This window comes from Diadema antillarum, unplaced genomic scaffold, assembly GCF_040938485.1.
Source record: "Diadema antillarum isolate AM-2024a unplaced genomic scaffold, OU_Dant_1.0 seq00001344_RagTag, whole genome shotgun sequence".
Classification (NCBI taxonomy): Eukaryota; Metazoa; Echinodermata; class Echinoidea; order Diadematoida; family Diadematidae; genus Diadema; species Diadema antillarum.
In genome coordinates, this window is record NW_027272110.1 from 59,326 (window position 1) to 77,778 (window position 18,453).

The 18,453-nt window shown below is 41.8% G+C and overlaps 1 protein-coding gene across 1 annotated transcript in view; it reads left to right on the plus strand.

The window, feature by feature from the left end:
* Positions 1–1,848: 1,848 nt before the first annotated feature.
* The window catches only part of LOC139708510 (uncharacterized), a 37,999-nt gene continuing 21,394 nt past the window's right edge, over positions 1,849–18,453 (plus strand). The window contains exon 1 of the mRNA XM_071620457.1: positions 1,849–1,960. Within this exon, the coding sequence (XP_071476558.1) occupies positions 1,849–1,960 (112 nt within the window). The remainder of the gene's footprint in view (positions 1,961–18,453) is intronic.

Sequence of the window (18,453 nt, forward strand, 5' to 3'; positions counted from 1 at the left end):
CATGATAAGAACCGATATTATACGCAAATTTGGTATCAAAATAAAGATCAAAGTCTGGACAACAATTTACTGTGTGACTTGTAGCCATGATGAATGTATGTACAAGTCGCTACATTGTGAAAAACATAGCCCTGTCAAACTCTCGCAAAATCTCGCACGTACGAGACACCTTTCGAACGAAAAGATCGTCAACGAGAGTGCTGAATAAATCTTGCCGGATCGGCTCATTAGCATACGTGCTGCGGTCTGAGTGTTATGGGAATTTGAATGCATCGCATGTGCATTTTTAATTTGAACGCCTTTTTTACACGTTCATTTGAGAATCTCATGAAATCTCGTGCTGATGAAATGAAATTGAATGAACTAATTAGTTACCCTTTTGAATGTTGACCTCGGTGATCATTCAAATTCATTCGAAATTGAATGATCACATTGTTAAATCGAAAGCAGATCTGACGAAATTGAGCGGGAAAACTTATATTACAGGCCCCTATATTCTTCTCTTATTTTATATAGGGATATAATGTCTTTGGTTTTGAATAATCGTCAGGGGTCTGTATTTTTCACTTACGAGGTGGTGTTCGTCGAGGATGCCCTCTAAGTCCGTTATTGTATATTCTATGCAGTGAAATACTTTAGAAATGATCTTTTCATTCATTCATTAATTCATTCAATTTTCTATCTTAAAAAGGTATTAATGTGTGTTGTCATGGAATTCTTATTATGCTGATGACACTACAGTTCTTTCTTTCTGTTTAAATGATCAAACTTCCTTTTTTATACTGTTACGGATACATGTACCTGATCAATTCTGAATTTTCTTTAGGCTAGCAATTAACCGCAATAAAAGTGAAAATGGGGCTCTTGGTTTTTCAAAGCACACCCACTAGACAGTAGTATTGCCGGTCTTAGTTTTTCCTGTAGTCCTGTAGTTACTCGAAATCACGTTCTCTACAACTTGAAATGATATATTTGAGTTGAATAATATAACAAAAAAAAAAACAACAACAACAAACTGTTAGATACTTTAAAAATCTGGTCGACAAGATGTCTGATCCCCGTTCAGAAATTTTTATACCGAAATCTATGATCCTCTCTCAATTATTTTTGTTTTGTTTTCAGTATTACCTTCATCGTCAATATAGAAATAGGAAATAGAAGAAATAGTACTTTCCTTCGTATGTCATAACAAACCACATAAAATCAATCGACGAATAATAATTGGAGATTTTTGCCAGGACTGCTAAAAAATGTTCCATTGTTTATCTGTCATTTCAGGACTTGAATCACTTCGGTGAAAAGATTACTTAAATGATCAAAATAGAAGAAACTGTAGGGTTTTTTTTCGAATATCATTTAGATAATTTTGGGGAGAATATGATTTGGTATTGTAATGTAGTCACCACAGAGACGAAAATTAATTCAATTCAAAGTGGTTTATACGTGAAATTCTTATAGTTTTGGTGTGAGTGTAGTTTTACCCCCAATCTATCTGAACAAACGGGCGAAAAATTATGTAATTTTGTTTAATCAAAGAAAAAACACAACATTTAAAAAAGGTATTAAGTTAAAGCATAAACTGAATGATGAAGGGTTTTGTAGGTATTATTGCGTGGGCCTATGATGAAATACCTAACAATTACTCACCGAATGGCTAACAGGACAACAGAGCTGAGGGCACCACCAGGAGGGTAGACGACAGTATCAGTTGTGGAATGCACTAAGGCACCAGAAGAGGTGAACAGTGTCCTTGTGGGTTGTATTGCACTCCCCGAAATAATAAGAAACAATATGGACAAACTCCGAATGCACTTAGGGTGTCCGAAGACGACAGTGTCCCATAGAAATATGTACAAAAGATCCAGCGGCAGTGTGGAGTATCCTCCGAGTGCCGCGGCTAACACAAGCGAGGGAGGAGTCTACCGCTGGGGCGCTGGGTCGAAGAATTGCGAGGTCCCTGGTAGAGTCTGCACACCACGGACAGCACGCTAGCAGGACCGAAGCAGCGAGGTAACGGGACGCAAATCGCGTTGAATGCAGCGATGTAAAAATCCCCAAGTTGGAGTGCAGAGCCTGAAGAAAGGGGCGAGTCGCGATATAAAAAGGAGCGAATATCGCGAGGTATAAATTCCGAGGAAGTGTAATAATCCGTATTGAGTATAATCCGTATGAAATGACAGTCCACGGCGCGAGGTATCGTCCGCTAGAAAAGACGTGGGAAGTAATATACGGACGTGATATGCTGACGTGAGTGACTCCAACGATTAGGACGTGCTCTCAGGATGAAAGCTAATCGTGAAGTGAGGAAGTGTGGAAAATGAGACAGCGTGGTCGGAGAAAAGTCGTCACGGACAGGAGCTTTGAGAGTAGTAATTGGCTGGTGAAAATGCACAGCTCGCCACTAATTGGTAGTTTGTTTCCGTGACAGCAAAACAAGGGGTGTGTTTATGAAAATCCGACTACTGTTGGAATGTGAAATACGCGTACCTCGGCACGATGACAAAGGCGAAGAATGTAGTGCGCATCTGTCTTGGATTGGCGCACAAAGAAAGTTCGCGTGTCGACAAAAATAACTGGGGTCGCCAGACAGCGTGATTGACAGCAGCCAGACAGTAAAAATACAGAGATATTGGAAACCGCTACAGTTTGTTTCTTAAGTTGTTTGTTTTGGTTTTGAACAGTTTCAGGCCAACTATCGATGGTGTTTGTTGCAATTTGCAGAATATTCTTCAATCATCCATGCAATCCCCTCAGAATGGAAAAAATGTATTGAAAGGAAATCTGTGAATGATAACGAAATAAAGACGCAAACAGAAGATGTAATAGTCTTTTGTTCAAATTGACCAAAATATGTCGATATATACAGAGAAAATTATGCGATGATATAATTCAACCACTAAAATCTGAAAAGAAATAGGAAGAAATATTCAACCAAAATTCAGGCTGCATGGGTTCCCTTTCGATTTGTTGCCTCGAATATGACTAAACAAACAGTGGTGTATCAAGTTTTCTTCTCCCTCCGTCAAAGAATGAGATGGGGCCTCTCTCTCTCTCTCTCTCTCTCATACCCTGGCTTCTCTGATTGTTTCATCGTGAAGTGGTCTCAGCCATAGGCGTAGCGAGAATTTTTTAGAGGGGGTTGTTTAAGATTAGATCTATTCTTTATTTTAACTGAAAATAATTGATTGACAGGAGAAGCGGGAACGCTTTGGAAGTGTGGTGGAGGGAGGGGGTGGGAAGCGGGAAGAAGCTCAAAGGAGTTTTGCCGATGAGCCTGAAAATGGTAATAATAACGATAATAATAATGACAATAACAATTATGTTAATAATATGAATTCAATCAATTCATCGCTTATAGTCCATATGGGTATTTGTTCTCTTTACATGTAACTCAATGGAAATTACATATTCAGAAGATACAGAGACATGTAGACATAAAAATAAAACATGCAAATATATGAAAGTGACAGTAACAGGAAACAAGGAAAAGGCAATGTCAGATTTAATTATTTCATATCTATCTTAACTATTTCTGTCATTCTGTTTAGTATCATTATTATTATCATTATTATCATCATAATTATTTTTATTATAATTATTATTATCAATCATTATCATATTGTATTGTGTTCGTAGTGATCTCATCTGAAATTTCATTGTTAACTTTACTTCTCTTTTTTCACGGTATAGAAGTGTGATTTCGTCACCAAAATTCACTATAAGCCTATAAGATAATTCCATCACCTAGGCTCTCAGCCGAATATGACTCTGTTTGGGCACTTCGCTTGCCGTCCGTAACCATTCTGCGAGCGAGCGACCGACAAGAAATGTTATTTTCTTTAAAACGTAGATTCGTCATCAAAATACAATAATTGATTTGTATAAAGTACATCTTCATGCCGCATTCGAGGATAGTTACCCAAATATTATGATATTCAGGCATCACGCTACTGGAAACCATCTTGTTCCTAGATTTTACGAGCGATAAAAAATTGGAATTTTGTATATACTGAGAACAGGTTCTAGTCTATTGTTTCTCCATTCTCATGATGGTGTATATTTTATCGGCATCTTCCGTTCTCATAGTGGGTATGATAGGAATAGGCTATTGGTCACAGGCCATTATCCACTGAAATTCATCTATTTTAGGTCAACCTCCGCCCGATTCCTTGCAGTTATATTATATACTAAAATTCCTCAAGTAAAAGAATGATAATAGAGACACAAGATAGAAACCAATTCCCTTTTATAAGAATAGAAATTATTGATATAACCTGCATTGCTTAAGATACTTAAAATGCGAGTGAGCGAAGGGAGCGAACGCTTCCGGGTATTTCTCTTCCACTTTCTTTTTGCTTGCTCTTCTTTCCTTTCTCTTTCCTTTTCTTTTCCTTTCTTTTCCTTTCCTACTTTCGTGAATGTTTTGTTGGGTTTTTTTACCAGCCAATTTGAGGGGACATGTGCCCCCCATGCCCCTTCCCGTAGTTATGCCAATGCGACTCATGGGCAATATGAACTAGAAGGGCCGTCGAAGGCGGCAAACCCACGCCTCTACAGTGCCAGAGCCCTGTTGTTATGAAGGAAATTTTTCTTGATTCTTTTTCTTACGAGTTACATTGATTTTTGCTTTAACTTACAGATGTAATGTAGTATCCCAGGAAGTCACTGGGTTAAACATGGTTGGAGTGGCTGAAAGAGCCGAATCAAATGCAACTGATTGACAAATCGCCCTTCTCAACATGTATAAACACCGATTACTCAGTGTGTTTTGAGTATAAGCCATGATATTTAAAAAAAAACATCATGGGCTTTACATACTCGGATGGGAATCTAACAAACGACCTCCTCAGTGATTACTAGACAGGCGTCATATCCACTAGACTACCGAGCTTTCGCCCGATAGCCAATGTTGGTCCGAATCCCTTAATAGCAGCGAGTACTGCATATTTTTATTCAAATTAATAACTCGACGCAAGAATCATTGATTTAAAAAGAGCCAAATTAATTCAGACTTAGTAGAATAATACAATAAGGCAACAGCTTGCCCAGGTAACCCACAATGCGTGTTTTTTGTCCGTACCTTTCTTGCGGAGGCCACGTCCGCCACGTTTTTCTGAAAACGGAGGGAGTGGCAACCGCCGGAAGCGTGTTTTTTTTTAGACGGCACAGATTGGGGAAACTAAAAATTTATCGGGGACCCTATCCCTAAACCTAACCCTAATCGTAATCCTAACCATAACCATCAAACCCTAACCCTAACCCTAACCCTAACCCTAACCCCAACCCTAACCCTAACCATAACCATAACCATAACCAAAAACCCTAACCCAACGTTTTTCCCATAGGTTTAACACGCGCCATGCCCCAATCTGTGCCGTCTTTAAAAAAAACGCCCGCCGGAAGGGAGTACGTCAACGCACATCAGCCGTACGGTTGCGCAAGGTGTCATAGAGATGTATACTAATAATATACTACAGCGCGGACTGCGTGTGGCGCGTACGCAGTGCTCGTGTGCCGAGATGGAGAGGCCGCGCGCCATCTTTGTCCGGGCAAAAACAAACATCGCGTCCGGGCAGCGCAGTAGTGGTGGACACGTGAACACGTACTGGCAACAAGCGCTCGAACACCTATTGGCTTTCAGCAAGAAGATGAGGGGGTCGGAGATGAGAGAAGGAAACAACTCAAAAATTCAAGTTGCTAGCAATCTCTTATTATGAGTGGTAAGGAAAATGAAAATCAAACAAAATTTTACTTTATTCTCCACGAGGTAATACTTTCAAGCCGACCAACACGACCATGGTCCATGCAATACAAAGGGTTCTCTAATTGGTCTCTAGACAGCCGGATGCCCCTTGTGATACAGTATGCTGCGTCAATTTTTGTATTTTTTTTTTTGCAATTATATTTTTTCTGTATGAGGGGACTGCATTCTATAGTCGTGTCTGTGTATACGAGTGTTTCATTGTATTTCTATTCTTTATGTTTTGTTTTGTTTTTTTTTGGTGGTGGAAATGAAATAATTCATTTTTATAAGTACGTGTAGGCATATTGGTTCCATGACATATTATGTTCAAGCTCGAAATGCTAATGTTGAAGCTTACATAAACCCTAACCCAAATCATAACACCTAACCCTAATCTTAATCCTCACCCTGCCTTGAACCAAAAGCCCAATCAGACCCATGATGCTAATTCTATTTTCAGAAAGATATCAATGCCGGAGCATAATATGTTCTGTCACCAGGCATATATTACGTATTCTGAGCTTTTCTCACACTATCACCATCGTGAAATTAACCGCTGGTATTACTGGTATAGCAAAGGGTGGAGGAACGATTTTTAATTAATTTATTTATTATTATTATTTTATTTTTTTTTTTGGGGGGGGGGGGGCTCAAGGGCCAAATAGGGCACTTAGAAAAGAGCACTTTTTAAACTTAAAAAGGGGAGTTTTTTATTTTGGAAATGGGGCAAATGCCCCCCCCCCCCCCCGTTCCGCCGACCTTGCATGTAGCTATCTACAACAGTATATAGTAGCAATAGATCGAGAATAGCTGAGGGAGGGCGGAGTGCCCCTGACGAAGAATTTTTGCAAGACCTTTTCTTTTTTTTTTTCTTTTTTTTTGTCTTGAATCAATCTGTTTAACACACACTATAAATGTAATTTTAGTTACTTGTGAAAGGAAACTCCGCTCCCCTTCTTTTCTCCTGTTTCTACATCCAAAAGCAGCACATGAACCAGGCATTTTGCAACATAGATCTATGCTACTTTAAGTAGAATTTGCGAATTTAAGAACATTTTCGATTTCCAAACTCCAATGGAGACCTTGGCATAGACGCTAGCCTACTGCCGTTGCATCCCGTCGTCGATCTCCCTGCATGCTCCGCTAGCGCTACACGTTATCGGTACGGTCGCTAGTCGAAATTTGCCCGGACCAAAATGGCGAACGCCTCCTTCTATCGGTCACAGGGATTTTACGGAGTCCGCCCTCTAGTGTTCTTAGTATATATCTCTATGGCAAGGTGTAAGTACGTGGCCCGCACGCTGTTTACGTGCAAAAACGTGGGCAAAATTTGAGATCCGTACGTGGGGAGTACCGATTCCGTACGGATTTGGGAACACGCAGACACGTCTTGGCACTTTTAGTGCATGAGGATCTTCCGCTTCGATTGATCGAGCTGCGTGAGGCGCGTGCTCTCTACGGTCAACTCACTAACACCGGGCGTCTTTTATATTTTTTTCGTAAAAGACTCACGGTGTCAATTCGTTGTACGCTCGTTGGCTGTAGAGAGCACGCGCATCATCCATACGGGGAGTGAATCCAAACACAGTCCGGACGCAGCAGAAGTTTCTCATGCAGTTTTAGCCTAAAATTGCTACGTCGTGTCTGTGGGCTCCCAAATCCGTATGCTTTTGCCAACGGACGTTGAACAAGTGTGTGTGTGTGTGTGTGTGTGTCAACGGCGTAAATCCATGCTGAGGAGTGGGGGGGGGGGGGGGCGGGATGATCGGCGATAGTCACCATCACCACGATTACAAGCCCATAACCGGACGGGTGCTCTGCAGCCAGTGACGTACCGTGGCGGGTTGGTCAAGACAGGGGGGGGGGGGGCACCTCGTGGAAAAGTAATTTTGAGGGTGTGTATGCATGCTTGTGCGTGCGTGCGTGTGTATGTGTGTGTGCGCGTATGTGCGTGTGCTGTCAGTCTGGAAACTGTAATGGGGACTGCAATGCATAACGGAATGTGATACATTCCACTGCGCAGTCATTTTTTTTTTCCTTATGGATTATGGAATGACGGTGTGAAACGAGAAATTACTTGCAGCAACATCAGGAGAATTACATAACAATTAAAATGAATGCGAGCGAGCGGACCGAGCGAGCGTGAAAATTTTGACATTTTACAGTCCCCAAACTGCCGTTTATAGCTATATTGTTTCGCTTTTGAAATTAAGGGGGCGCACCGGGCGCAACTGCTGGCAATTACTGGCAGCGACATCAGGAGAATGACATAACGATTATATGCGAGCGAGCGAAGCGAGCGAGCTTGAAAATTTTGACATGTTACAGTCCCAAAACTGCCGGTTGTAGCGATATTTTTTCGCTTTGGAAACATAAGGGGGCGCAACGGGCGCAACTGCTGGCAATTACTGGCAGCGACATCAGGAGAATGACACAACGATTATATGTGACCGAGCGAAGCGTGCGAGCTTGAAAATTTCAACATTTTACAGTCCCCCAAAAGCCGGTTGTAGCTATATTTTTTCGCTTTGGAAATTAAGGGGGCGCAACGGGCGCAACTGCTAGCAATTACTGGCAGCAACATCCTAGTAGAATGGCATAACGATTAAATGCGAGCGAGCGAAGCGAGCGAGCTTGAAAATTTGGACATTTTACAATTCCAAAACTGCCGTTTGTAGCTATATTTTTTCGCTTTGGAAATAAGGGGGGGGGGACGCACCGGGCGCAGCTGCTGCTGACAATTACTGGCAGCAACATCATGAGAATGGCATAACGATTAAATGCGAGCGAGCTTCACAATTTTGACAGTTTACAGTCCCAAAACTGCTTTTGTAGATATATCTTTTCGTTTTGGAAATTAAGGGGGGCGCACCGGGCGCAAGTGCTGCTGACAATTACTGGCAACATCCTGAGAATGGCATAACGATTAAATGCGAGCGAGCTTCACAATTTTGACAGTTTACAGACCTAAAACTGCCTTTTGTAGATATATTTTTTCGCTTTGGAAATTAAGGGGGCGCACCGGGCGCAAGTGCTGGCAATTACTGGCAGCAACATCGGGAGAATGACACAACGATCATATGTGACCGAGCGAAGCGTGCGAGCTTGAAAATTTCAACATTTTACAGTCCCCCAAAAGCCGGTTGTAGCTATATTTTTTCGCTTTGGAAATTAAGGGGGCGCAACGGGCGCAACTGCTGGCAATTACTGGCAGCAACATCCTAGTAGAATGGCATAACGATTAAATGCGAGCGAGCGAAGCGAGCGAGCTTGAAAATTTGGACATTTTACAATTCCAAAACTGCCGTTTGTAGCTATATTTTTTCGCTTTGGAAATAAGGGGGGGGGGACGCACCGGGCGCAACTGCTGCTGACAATTACTGGCAGCAACATCATGAGAATGGCATAACGATTAAATGCGAGCGAGCTTCACAATTTTGACAGTTTACAGTCCCAAAACTGCCTTTTGTAGATATATCTTTTCGCTTTGGAAATTAAGGGGGGCGCACCGGGCGCAAGTGCTGCTGACAATTACTGGCAACATCCTGAGAATGGCATAACGATTAAATGCGAGCGAGCTTCACAATTTTGACAGTTTACAGACCTAAAACTGCCTTTTGTAGATATATTTTTTCGCTTTGGAAATTAAGGGGGTGCACCGGGCGCAAGTGCTGGCAATTACTGGCAGCAACATCGGGAGAATGGCATCACGATTAATGCGACGAGCGAGCGAAGCGAGCGAGCGTGAAAATTTTGACATTTTACTGTCCCCCAAATGCCGGTTGTAGCGATATTTTTTCGCTTTGGAAACATAAGGGGGCGCAACGGGCGCAACTGCTGGCAATTACTGGCAGCGACATCTAGGAGAATGACATAACGATTATATGCGAGCGAGCGAAGCGAACGAGCTTGAAAATTTTGACATTTTACAGTCCCAAAACTGCCGGTTGTAGTGATATTTTTTCGCTGTGGAAACATAATATAAGGGGGCGCAACGGACGCAACTGCTGGCAATTACTGGCAGCGACATCAGGAGAATGACATAACGATTATATGCGAGCGAGTGAAGCGAGCGAGCTTGAAAATTTAAACATTTTACAGTCCCCCAAATGCCGGTTGTAGCTATATTTTTTCGCTTTGGAAATTAAGGGGGCGCAACGGGCGCAACTGCTGGCAATTACTGGCAGCAACATCCTAGTAGAATGGCATAACGATTAAATGCGAGCGAGCGAAGCGAGCGAGCTTGAAAATTTTGACATTTTACAATTCCAAAACTGCCGTTTGTAGCTATATTTTTTCGCTTTGGAAATAAGGGGGGGGGGGACGCGCCGGGCGCAACTGCTGCTGACAATTACTGGCAGCAACATCATGAGAATGGCATAACGATTAAATGCGAGCGAGCTTCACAATTTTGACAGTTTACAGTCCCAAAACTGCCTTTTGTAGATATATCTTTTCGCTTTGGAAATTAAGGGGGGCGCACCGGGCGCAAGTGCTGCTGACAATTACTGGCAACATCCTGAGAATGGCATAACGATTAAATGCGAGCGAGCTTCACAATTTTGACAGTTTACAGACCTAAAACTGCCTTTTGTAGATATATTTTTTCGCTTTGGAAATTAAGGGGGTGCACCGGGCGCAAGTGCTGGCAATTACTGGCAGCAACATCGGGAGAATGGCATCACGATTAATGCGAGCGAGCGAGCGAAGCGAGCGAGCGTGAAAATTTTGACATTTTACTGTCCCCCAAATGCCGGTTGTAGCGATATTTTTTCGCTTTGGAAACATAAGGGGGCGCAACGGGCGCAACTGCTGGCAATTACTGGCAGCGACATCAGGAGAATGACATAACGATTATATGCGAGCGAGCGAAGCGAACGAGCTTGAAAATTTTGACATTTTACAGTCCCAAAACTGCCGGTTGTAGTGATATTTTTTCGCTGTGGAAACATAATATAAGGGGGCGCAACGGACGCAACTGCTGGCAATTACTGGCAGCGACATCAGGAGAATGACATAACGATTATATGCGAGCGAGCGAAGCGAGCGAGCTTGAAAATTTAAACATTTTACAGTCCCCCAAATGCCGGTTGTAGCTATATTTTTTCGCTTTGGAAATTAAGGGGGCGCAACGGGCGCAACTGCTGGCAATTACTGGCAGCAACATCCTAGTAGAATGGCATAACGATTAAATGCGAGCGAGCGAAGCGAGCGAGCTTTAAAATTTTGACATTTTACAATCCCAAAACTGCCGTTTGTAGCTATATTTTTTCGCTTTGGAAATGAAGGGGGGGTACGCACCGGGTGCAACTGCTGCTGACAATTACTGGCAGCAACATCATGAGAATGGCATAACGATTAAATGCGAGCGAGCTTCACAATTTTGACAGTTTACAGTCCCAAAACTGCCTTTTGTAGATATATTTTTTCGCTTTGGAAATTAAGGGGGGCGCACCGGGCGCAAGTGCTGGCAATTACTGGCAGCAACATCGGGAGAATGGCATCACGATTAATGCGAGCGAGCGAAGCGAGCGAGCGTGAAAATTTTGACATTTTACTGTCCCCAAACTGCCGTTTGTGAAGCTATATTTTTTCGCTCTGGAAATTTGGGGGGCGCACCGGACACAACTGCTGGCAATTACTGGCAGCGACATCAGGAGAATGACATAACGATTATATGCGAGCGAGCGAAGCGAGCGAGCTTGAAAATTTTGACATTTTACAGTCCAAAAACTGCCGGTTGTAGCTATATTTTTCGCTTTGGAAATGAAGAGGGGGGCGCACCGGGTGCAACTGCTGGCAATTACCGGCAGCAACATTAGGAGAATAACATAAAGGCCGTGTCACACCAGCCTTGCGTGCGACTTGCAAAGAACAAGTTTGAATACCCGGAGGTCCCCGTAGATGATCCGCACATGACAGTACCTAGCATGTATCTCAAAAGGAGTCGCCCGGAGGTGCGCACGCATAGTTTTTTACCCGCAACCGTGTTTAGGCCTAGTCTGGCTTCCAGACCCTCTGCCCATACTATTTCGCTATTCGGGATATTGACGCCCTCAACGTCGAAAACTAGTATAGTTTAAGTTGGTTTTGCCTTTGCCTTCGGCAAAGGCGGCGCGGAGTCCAGTTTGCAAAGGGTCAGGAAACCAGACTAGTTTAGGCCCTGTCACACCTTTCCGGGCAAGCTACTCGGGCTTGTTACGTGTAGGGATTTTCTAGCATACCGGACATTCCTGAGGGCGGAAAAGGATTTGTGCGAGTCAGCGCATGTGTCTTGCTTGCTGGACGCGTTATACTTGCGAGTATACTGTGTGACCTTTGTACCAGTCGCGTGGGGGCTGACAACTCAGTGAAGGAATTCCTCTAATGGAATGGCTGAAATCTCACAGAATTTCATTATCTTGGCTGCATACGGGACTGCGAAGTACCTGCGTGGGAACTGCCTGGGAAGTACTGCCGCTAAGGGTCTCCTACTGGCGTTCTGCGTGGACCTCTACGGGCATTCCCGCGACTCACCCGGAAAAAGTTTTGGTCATGCTCAAAACTTGGCTGCGGATAAATCGGACTTGCGTGAGCACCTCCGGGCAACTACGCGCTAGATACTGTCAGGTGCGGGCCAACTGCGGAGAGCTCCGGGGAGTAAATTTGTTTCCCCGCAAGTCAAGCCGCAGAAGTTCCTCCGTACGGTATGACAAGGCATGAATGAAAATTGCAAACATTCTTGTTCGCCCGCTGAAAATCTTCTACGTGCTGGAAACTACCTCTTCGCCACAAGCCCGCGTAGCTTGCCCGGAATGGTGTGACACGGCCTTTACGATTGTAATATGTGAGCGAGCGCAGCGAGTGAGCCTGCAAATTTTGACAAACTGCCGTTTGTGTAGCTGTGTTTTTTCACTCTGGAAATTAAGGGGAGGGGGGGCGCACCGGGCGCAACTGCTGGCAATTACTCAACTGGTACCAACATCAGGAGAATGGCATAGCGATTAAATGCGAGTGAGCTTGAAAATTTTGATATTTTACAGTCCCAAAACTGCCGTTTGTAGCTATACTCTTTTGGCTTTGGAAATTAAGGGGGGTTGCAACGGGCGCAACTGCTGTCAATAACTGGCAGTGACATCAGGAGAATAGCATAACGATTTTTTAATGTGAGCGAGCGGAGCGAGCGAGCTTGAAAATTTTGACACTTTTCAGTCTCAAAACTGCCGTTTGTAGCTACACTTTATAATAAGGAGGGCGCACCGGGCGCAACTGCTGGCAATTACTGGCAGCAACATCAGGAGAATGGCATAGCGATTAAATGCGATCGAGCGGAGCGAGCGAGCTTGAAAATTTTGACATTTTACAGTCCAAAAACTGTCTTTTGTAGCTATATTTTTACGCATTGGAAATTGAGGGGGGGGCGGATCCGCCACTGGTAGTCAAGGGTGTCGGTTTATGTTCATGATTTGGGGAGGTATGACCAGCGAGAGGGCGTCGAAGTGACCAAATGGGGGAAGGATATCCAAAATCTGCACTTTAGAACATCCTCTAATATTATTGTTTGTGTTTGTGTGTGTGTGTGTTTTATATACATGAACAAGTTAGGAAATAGCCCAGGTCAAGTCTTATTATTGGCAATGCAAGGCATTTTGATATCGACTAGTATGTAAAGCAACACTGCAAAATCATTAATGATCTAGCTTTGATATATACGAAGCGTAAGGTACAAAGGTGTACATTCTACATCACATTGCGCAACGTTGCAGCGACTCTTTTTGCCGTTCGGATGTTCTGAGTACACTGCGCACATCCTGCTTATATTCAGAATGCCAACCAGGAATCATGCTGAATCGCAATATTTTGTCGGCTCCGGACTTTTTGAACAATGTGTCACGTTATATACCTCTTTAATTATGGTTAAAAGAAATCTTAGAAAATAAAATCTTATTTCTTGATCCCCCTTTCATGTCGATTTCAAAAGCAGTTTACTAACCCTTGACTTACCATTTTTGTAAGTTTTTTATTCTTTTTTTACCAGCGGATGGGGGGGGGGAAGCTTGGCGCCCCCCCCCCCCCCCCCCACACACACACACACACTGAACATGGATCGAATGTACCACTGTTTTGTATGAAATATAAAGTATGAGGGAAGTGGCAGCAAAAATATGAAGACTTTTTGTTTTTGCTTTTGTTTGTTTGGTTTTTTTTTTCTTTTGCTTGTCAGCCGACTTTTGGCGGAAAATCAGACCTTGAAAGAACGAAGAATTTTTTGTTGTTGTTTCTCTTATCTTTTGATTTTCTTTCTTCTTGACTGACAGGTGATTTTGACCCCCCCCCCCCCCCTTTAAAAACGTATACTAGCATAGCCCTGAATAATGCCCAAATATATTCAATGAAATGGTAATATGGATCTCCATTTCTTTGTATGTAATAACGTACCGGTATTATCTTCCTGTAGGTATTGTATTTTTCTATTTTCTTGATTTAAGTCAATAAAGCAATCATCCCAGGGGCATCGTTCTGTAATGATGGTGGGTGGGGGAAGGACTTTGAGTTGGAATATCTGTGCGAGGGAGCGGAGCGACCGAGTGAGGGGGAGGGTGTGGGAGGGGGGATACCCCCCTCTCAGACGAGGAAGATTTTGCATTTTCAAACCTGAAATTAAGCGATCTGGTGCACACTTTTGGTGAAATTTTGGATTTACATGTTTACAATGTAGGCCTATAAGAGAAGAAGTAGAAACGTCGATGCTTCGATAATACACAAAGCGCGTCACAGAATCGGTCAGTTTTAGGGAGCTTTAGATTTTAGATGCGCGGACATTCAAAGGAAAAAACATGTTCTGAGTTTTTCACTACGCGTACTGGGCTATTTTCAGGGCTCACACCCATAAATATTTCCCCATAGGGATGTGTGTTAAAAATCAAATTTCAAAAAATTCTGTAAAATAGCTGGGAGAAATGAGGTGTTTCAGCTTCACTAACCTGGATAAGTTAGATATACCCTTTCATCCATCAAATTCTCAGGGTGGATAATTCAGTTCAAACTCTGTCCAGGGGTCCGCAAAGCCAGACTACGAGTTCTTGTCACTCAAAATATCACCCATTTTCCGTGCACGTACCCAATGAAATATAGTCCCCTCAAATTCCACCAGAAAAGCTTTCATCTTCCAACCAAAATGCAATTAGTAGAGGAATTCATGCTCAATATCTACAGCTATTCAGTTTTTTTTTGCCAGACTACATCATTGATTTTTAATTAATTTTTTTCTTCATTTATTTTGGTATCTTTGGTACGAATTTGTGAAGGGGTCTGGGACGGTCCATTGTATTTACGGGTGTGAGCCCTATAGTGGAGGTCATATTTCTCATTTGACTTTTAAACATCATAAATGTGTTTTTGATGATATTTGCACTTACATCATATGGGAAATTACACATTCAAGGGTTATAAAGCTTCTCAAAGGGACACTTTTGAATCTCATGCCCTTTGAGGTTTTAAAAAAAAATAAAAATGTAGTGTTGATCAGTTCTTCATAAGATGAATACCTAGATGCAGGCAGTAATCTTTGATTATGGGGGTGTCATCATCACATTATTGCCTACAAAATACTTGAAAAGAATTTGTTTTGTCAAACAGACTAACTTTATGAATTTTGACCTGTTTCAGTGGTAGCCAAACAAAGAAATACATTAAAATAACACAGTCATTCAAAGTTGTGTGGTACTGATGACTGCTATGTACAAAGATCTATCTGTACCACAACAACATAATAAGAAAACAAATTGTAGCCAAACAGAGTTGGGGGGGGGGTAGATGAGAGAGGTAAGGGGGGGGGAGGAGGAAGGGGAAGGGGGTAGGGAGGAAGAGATCTGACACAATAGATCAACATAAACCAGCAGAGTTTGTATGGGATGAATACTTCCCATAGACTTGTGTACATTGCATGCATCCTCTATAGGGCTCACACCCATAAATATTTCCCCATAGGGATGTGTGTTAAAAATCAAATTTCAAAAAATTCTGTAAAATAGCTGGGAGAAATGAGGTGTTTCAGCTTCACTAACCTGGATAAGTTAGATATACCCTTTCATCCATCAAATTCTCAGGGTGGATAATTCAGTTCAAACTCTGTCCAGGGGTCCGCAAAGCCAGACTACGAGTTCTTGTCACTCAAAATATCACCCATTTTCCGTGCACGTACCCAATGAAATATAGTCCCCTCAAATTCCACCAGAAAAGCTTTCATCTTCCAACCAAAATGCAATTAGTAGAGGAATTCATGCTCAATATCTACAGCTATTCAGTTTTTTTTGCCAAACTACATCATTGATTTTTAATTAATTTTTTTCTATAGTGGAGGTCATATTTCTCATTTGACTTTTAAACATCATAAATGTGTTTTTGATGATATTTGCACTTACATCATATGGGAAATTACACATTCAAGGGTTATAAAGCTTCTCAAAGGGACACTTTTGAATCTCATGCCCTTTGAGGTTTTTAAAAAAAAATAAAAATGTAGTGTTGATCAGTTCTTCATAAGATGAATACCTAGATGCAGGCAGTAATCTTTGATTATGGGGGTGTCATCATCACATTATTGCCTACAAAATACTTGAAAAGAATTTGTTTTGTCAAACAGACTAACTTTATGAATTTTGACCTGTTTCAGTGGTAGCCAAACAAAGAAATACATTAAAATAACACAGTCATTCAAAGTTGTGTGGTACTGATGACTGCTATGTACAAAGATCTATCTGTACCACAACAACATAATAAGAAAACAAATTGTAGCCAAACAGAGTTGGGGGGGGGGTAGATGAGAGAGGTAAGGGGGGAGGAGGAAGGGGAAGGGGGTAGGGAGGAAGAGATCTGACACAATAGATCAACATAAACCAGCAGAGTTTGTATGGGATGAATACTTCCCATAGACTTGTGTACATTGCATGCATCCTCTATAGGGCTCACACCCATAAATATTTCCCCATAGGGATGTGTGTTAAAAATCAAATTTCAAAAAATTCTGTAAAATAGCTGGGAGAAATGAGGTGTTTCAGCTTCACTAACCTGGATAAGTTAGATATACCCTTTCATCCATCAAATTCTCAGGGTGGATAATTCAGTTCAAACTCTGTCCAGGGGTCCGCAAAGCCAGACTACGAGTTCTTGTTACTCAAAATATCACCCATTTTCCGTGCACGTACCCAATGAAATATAGTCCCCTCAAATTCCACCAGAAAAGCTTTCATCTTCCAACCAAAATGCAATTAGTAGAGGAATTCATACTCAATATCTACAGCTATTCAGTTTTTTGCCAAACTACATCATTGATTTTTAATTAATTTTTTTCTTCATTTATTTTGGTATCTTTGGTACGAATTTGTGAAGGGGTCTGGGACGGTCCATTGTATTTACGGGTGTGAGCCCTATAGTGGAGGTCATATTTCTCATTTGACTTTTAAACATCATAAATGTGTTTTTGATGATATTTGCACTTACATCATATGGGAAATTACACATTCAAGGGTTATAAAGCTTCTCAAAGGGACACTTTTGAATCTCATGCCCTTTGAGGTTTTTAAAAAAAATAAAAATGTAGTGTTGATCAGTTCTTCATAAGATGAATACCTAGATGCAGGCAGTAATCTTTGATTATGGGGGTGTCATCATCACATTATTGCCTACAAAATACTTGAAAAGAATTTGTTTTGTCAAACAGACTAACTTTATGAATTTTGACCTGTTTCAGTGGTAGCCAAACAAAGAAATACATTAAAATAACACAGTCATTCAAAGTTGTGTGGTACTGATGACTGCTATGTACAAAGATCTATCTGTACCACAACAACATAATAAGAAAACAAATTGTAGCCAAACAGAGTTGGGGGGGGGGTAGATGAGAGAGGTAAGGGGGGGGAGGAGGAAGGGGAAGGGGGTAGGGAGGAAGAGATCTGACACAATAGATCAACATAAACCAGCAGAGTTTGTATGGGATGAATACTTCCCATAGACTTGTGTACATTGCATGCATCCTCTATAGTGGAGGTCATATTTCTCATTTGACTTTTAAACATCATAAATGTGTTTTTGATGATATTTGCACTTACATCATATGGGAAATTACACATTCAAGGGTTATAAAGCTTCTCAAAGGGACACTTTTGAATCTCATGCCCTTTGAGGTTTTTAAAAAAAATAAAAATGTAGTGTTGATCAGTTCTTCATAAGATGAATACCTAGATGCAGGCAGTAATCTTTGATTATGGGGGTGTCATCATCACATTATTGCCTACAAAATACTTGAAAAGAATTTGTTTTGTCAAACAGACTAACTTTATGAATTTTGACCTGTTTCAGTGGTAGCCAAACAAAGAAATACATTAAAATAACACAGTCATTCAAAGTTGTGTGGTACTGATGACTGCTATGTACAAAGATCTATCTGTACCACAACAACATAATAAGAAAACAAATTGTAGCCAAACAGAGTTGGGGGGGGGGGGTAGATGAGAGAGGTAAGGGGGGAGGAGGAAGGGGAAGGGGGTAGGGAGGAAGAGATCTGACACAATAGATCAACATAAACCAGCAGAGTTTGTATGGGATGAATACTTCCCATAGACTTGTGTACATTGCATGCATCCTCTATAGGGCTCACACCCATAAATATTTCCCCATAGGGATGTGTGTTAAAAATCAAATTTCAAAAAATTCTGTAAAATAGCTGGGAG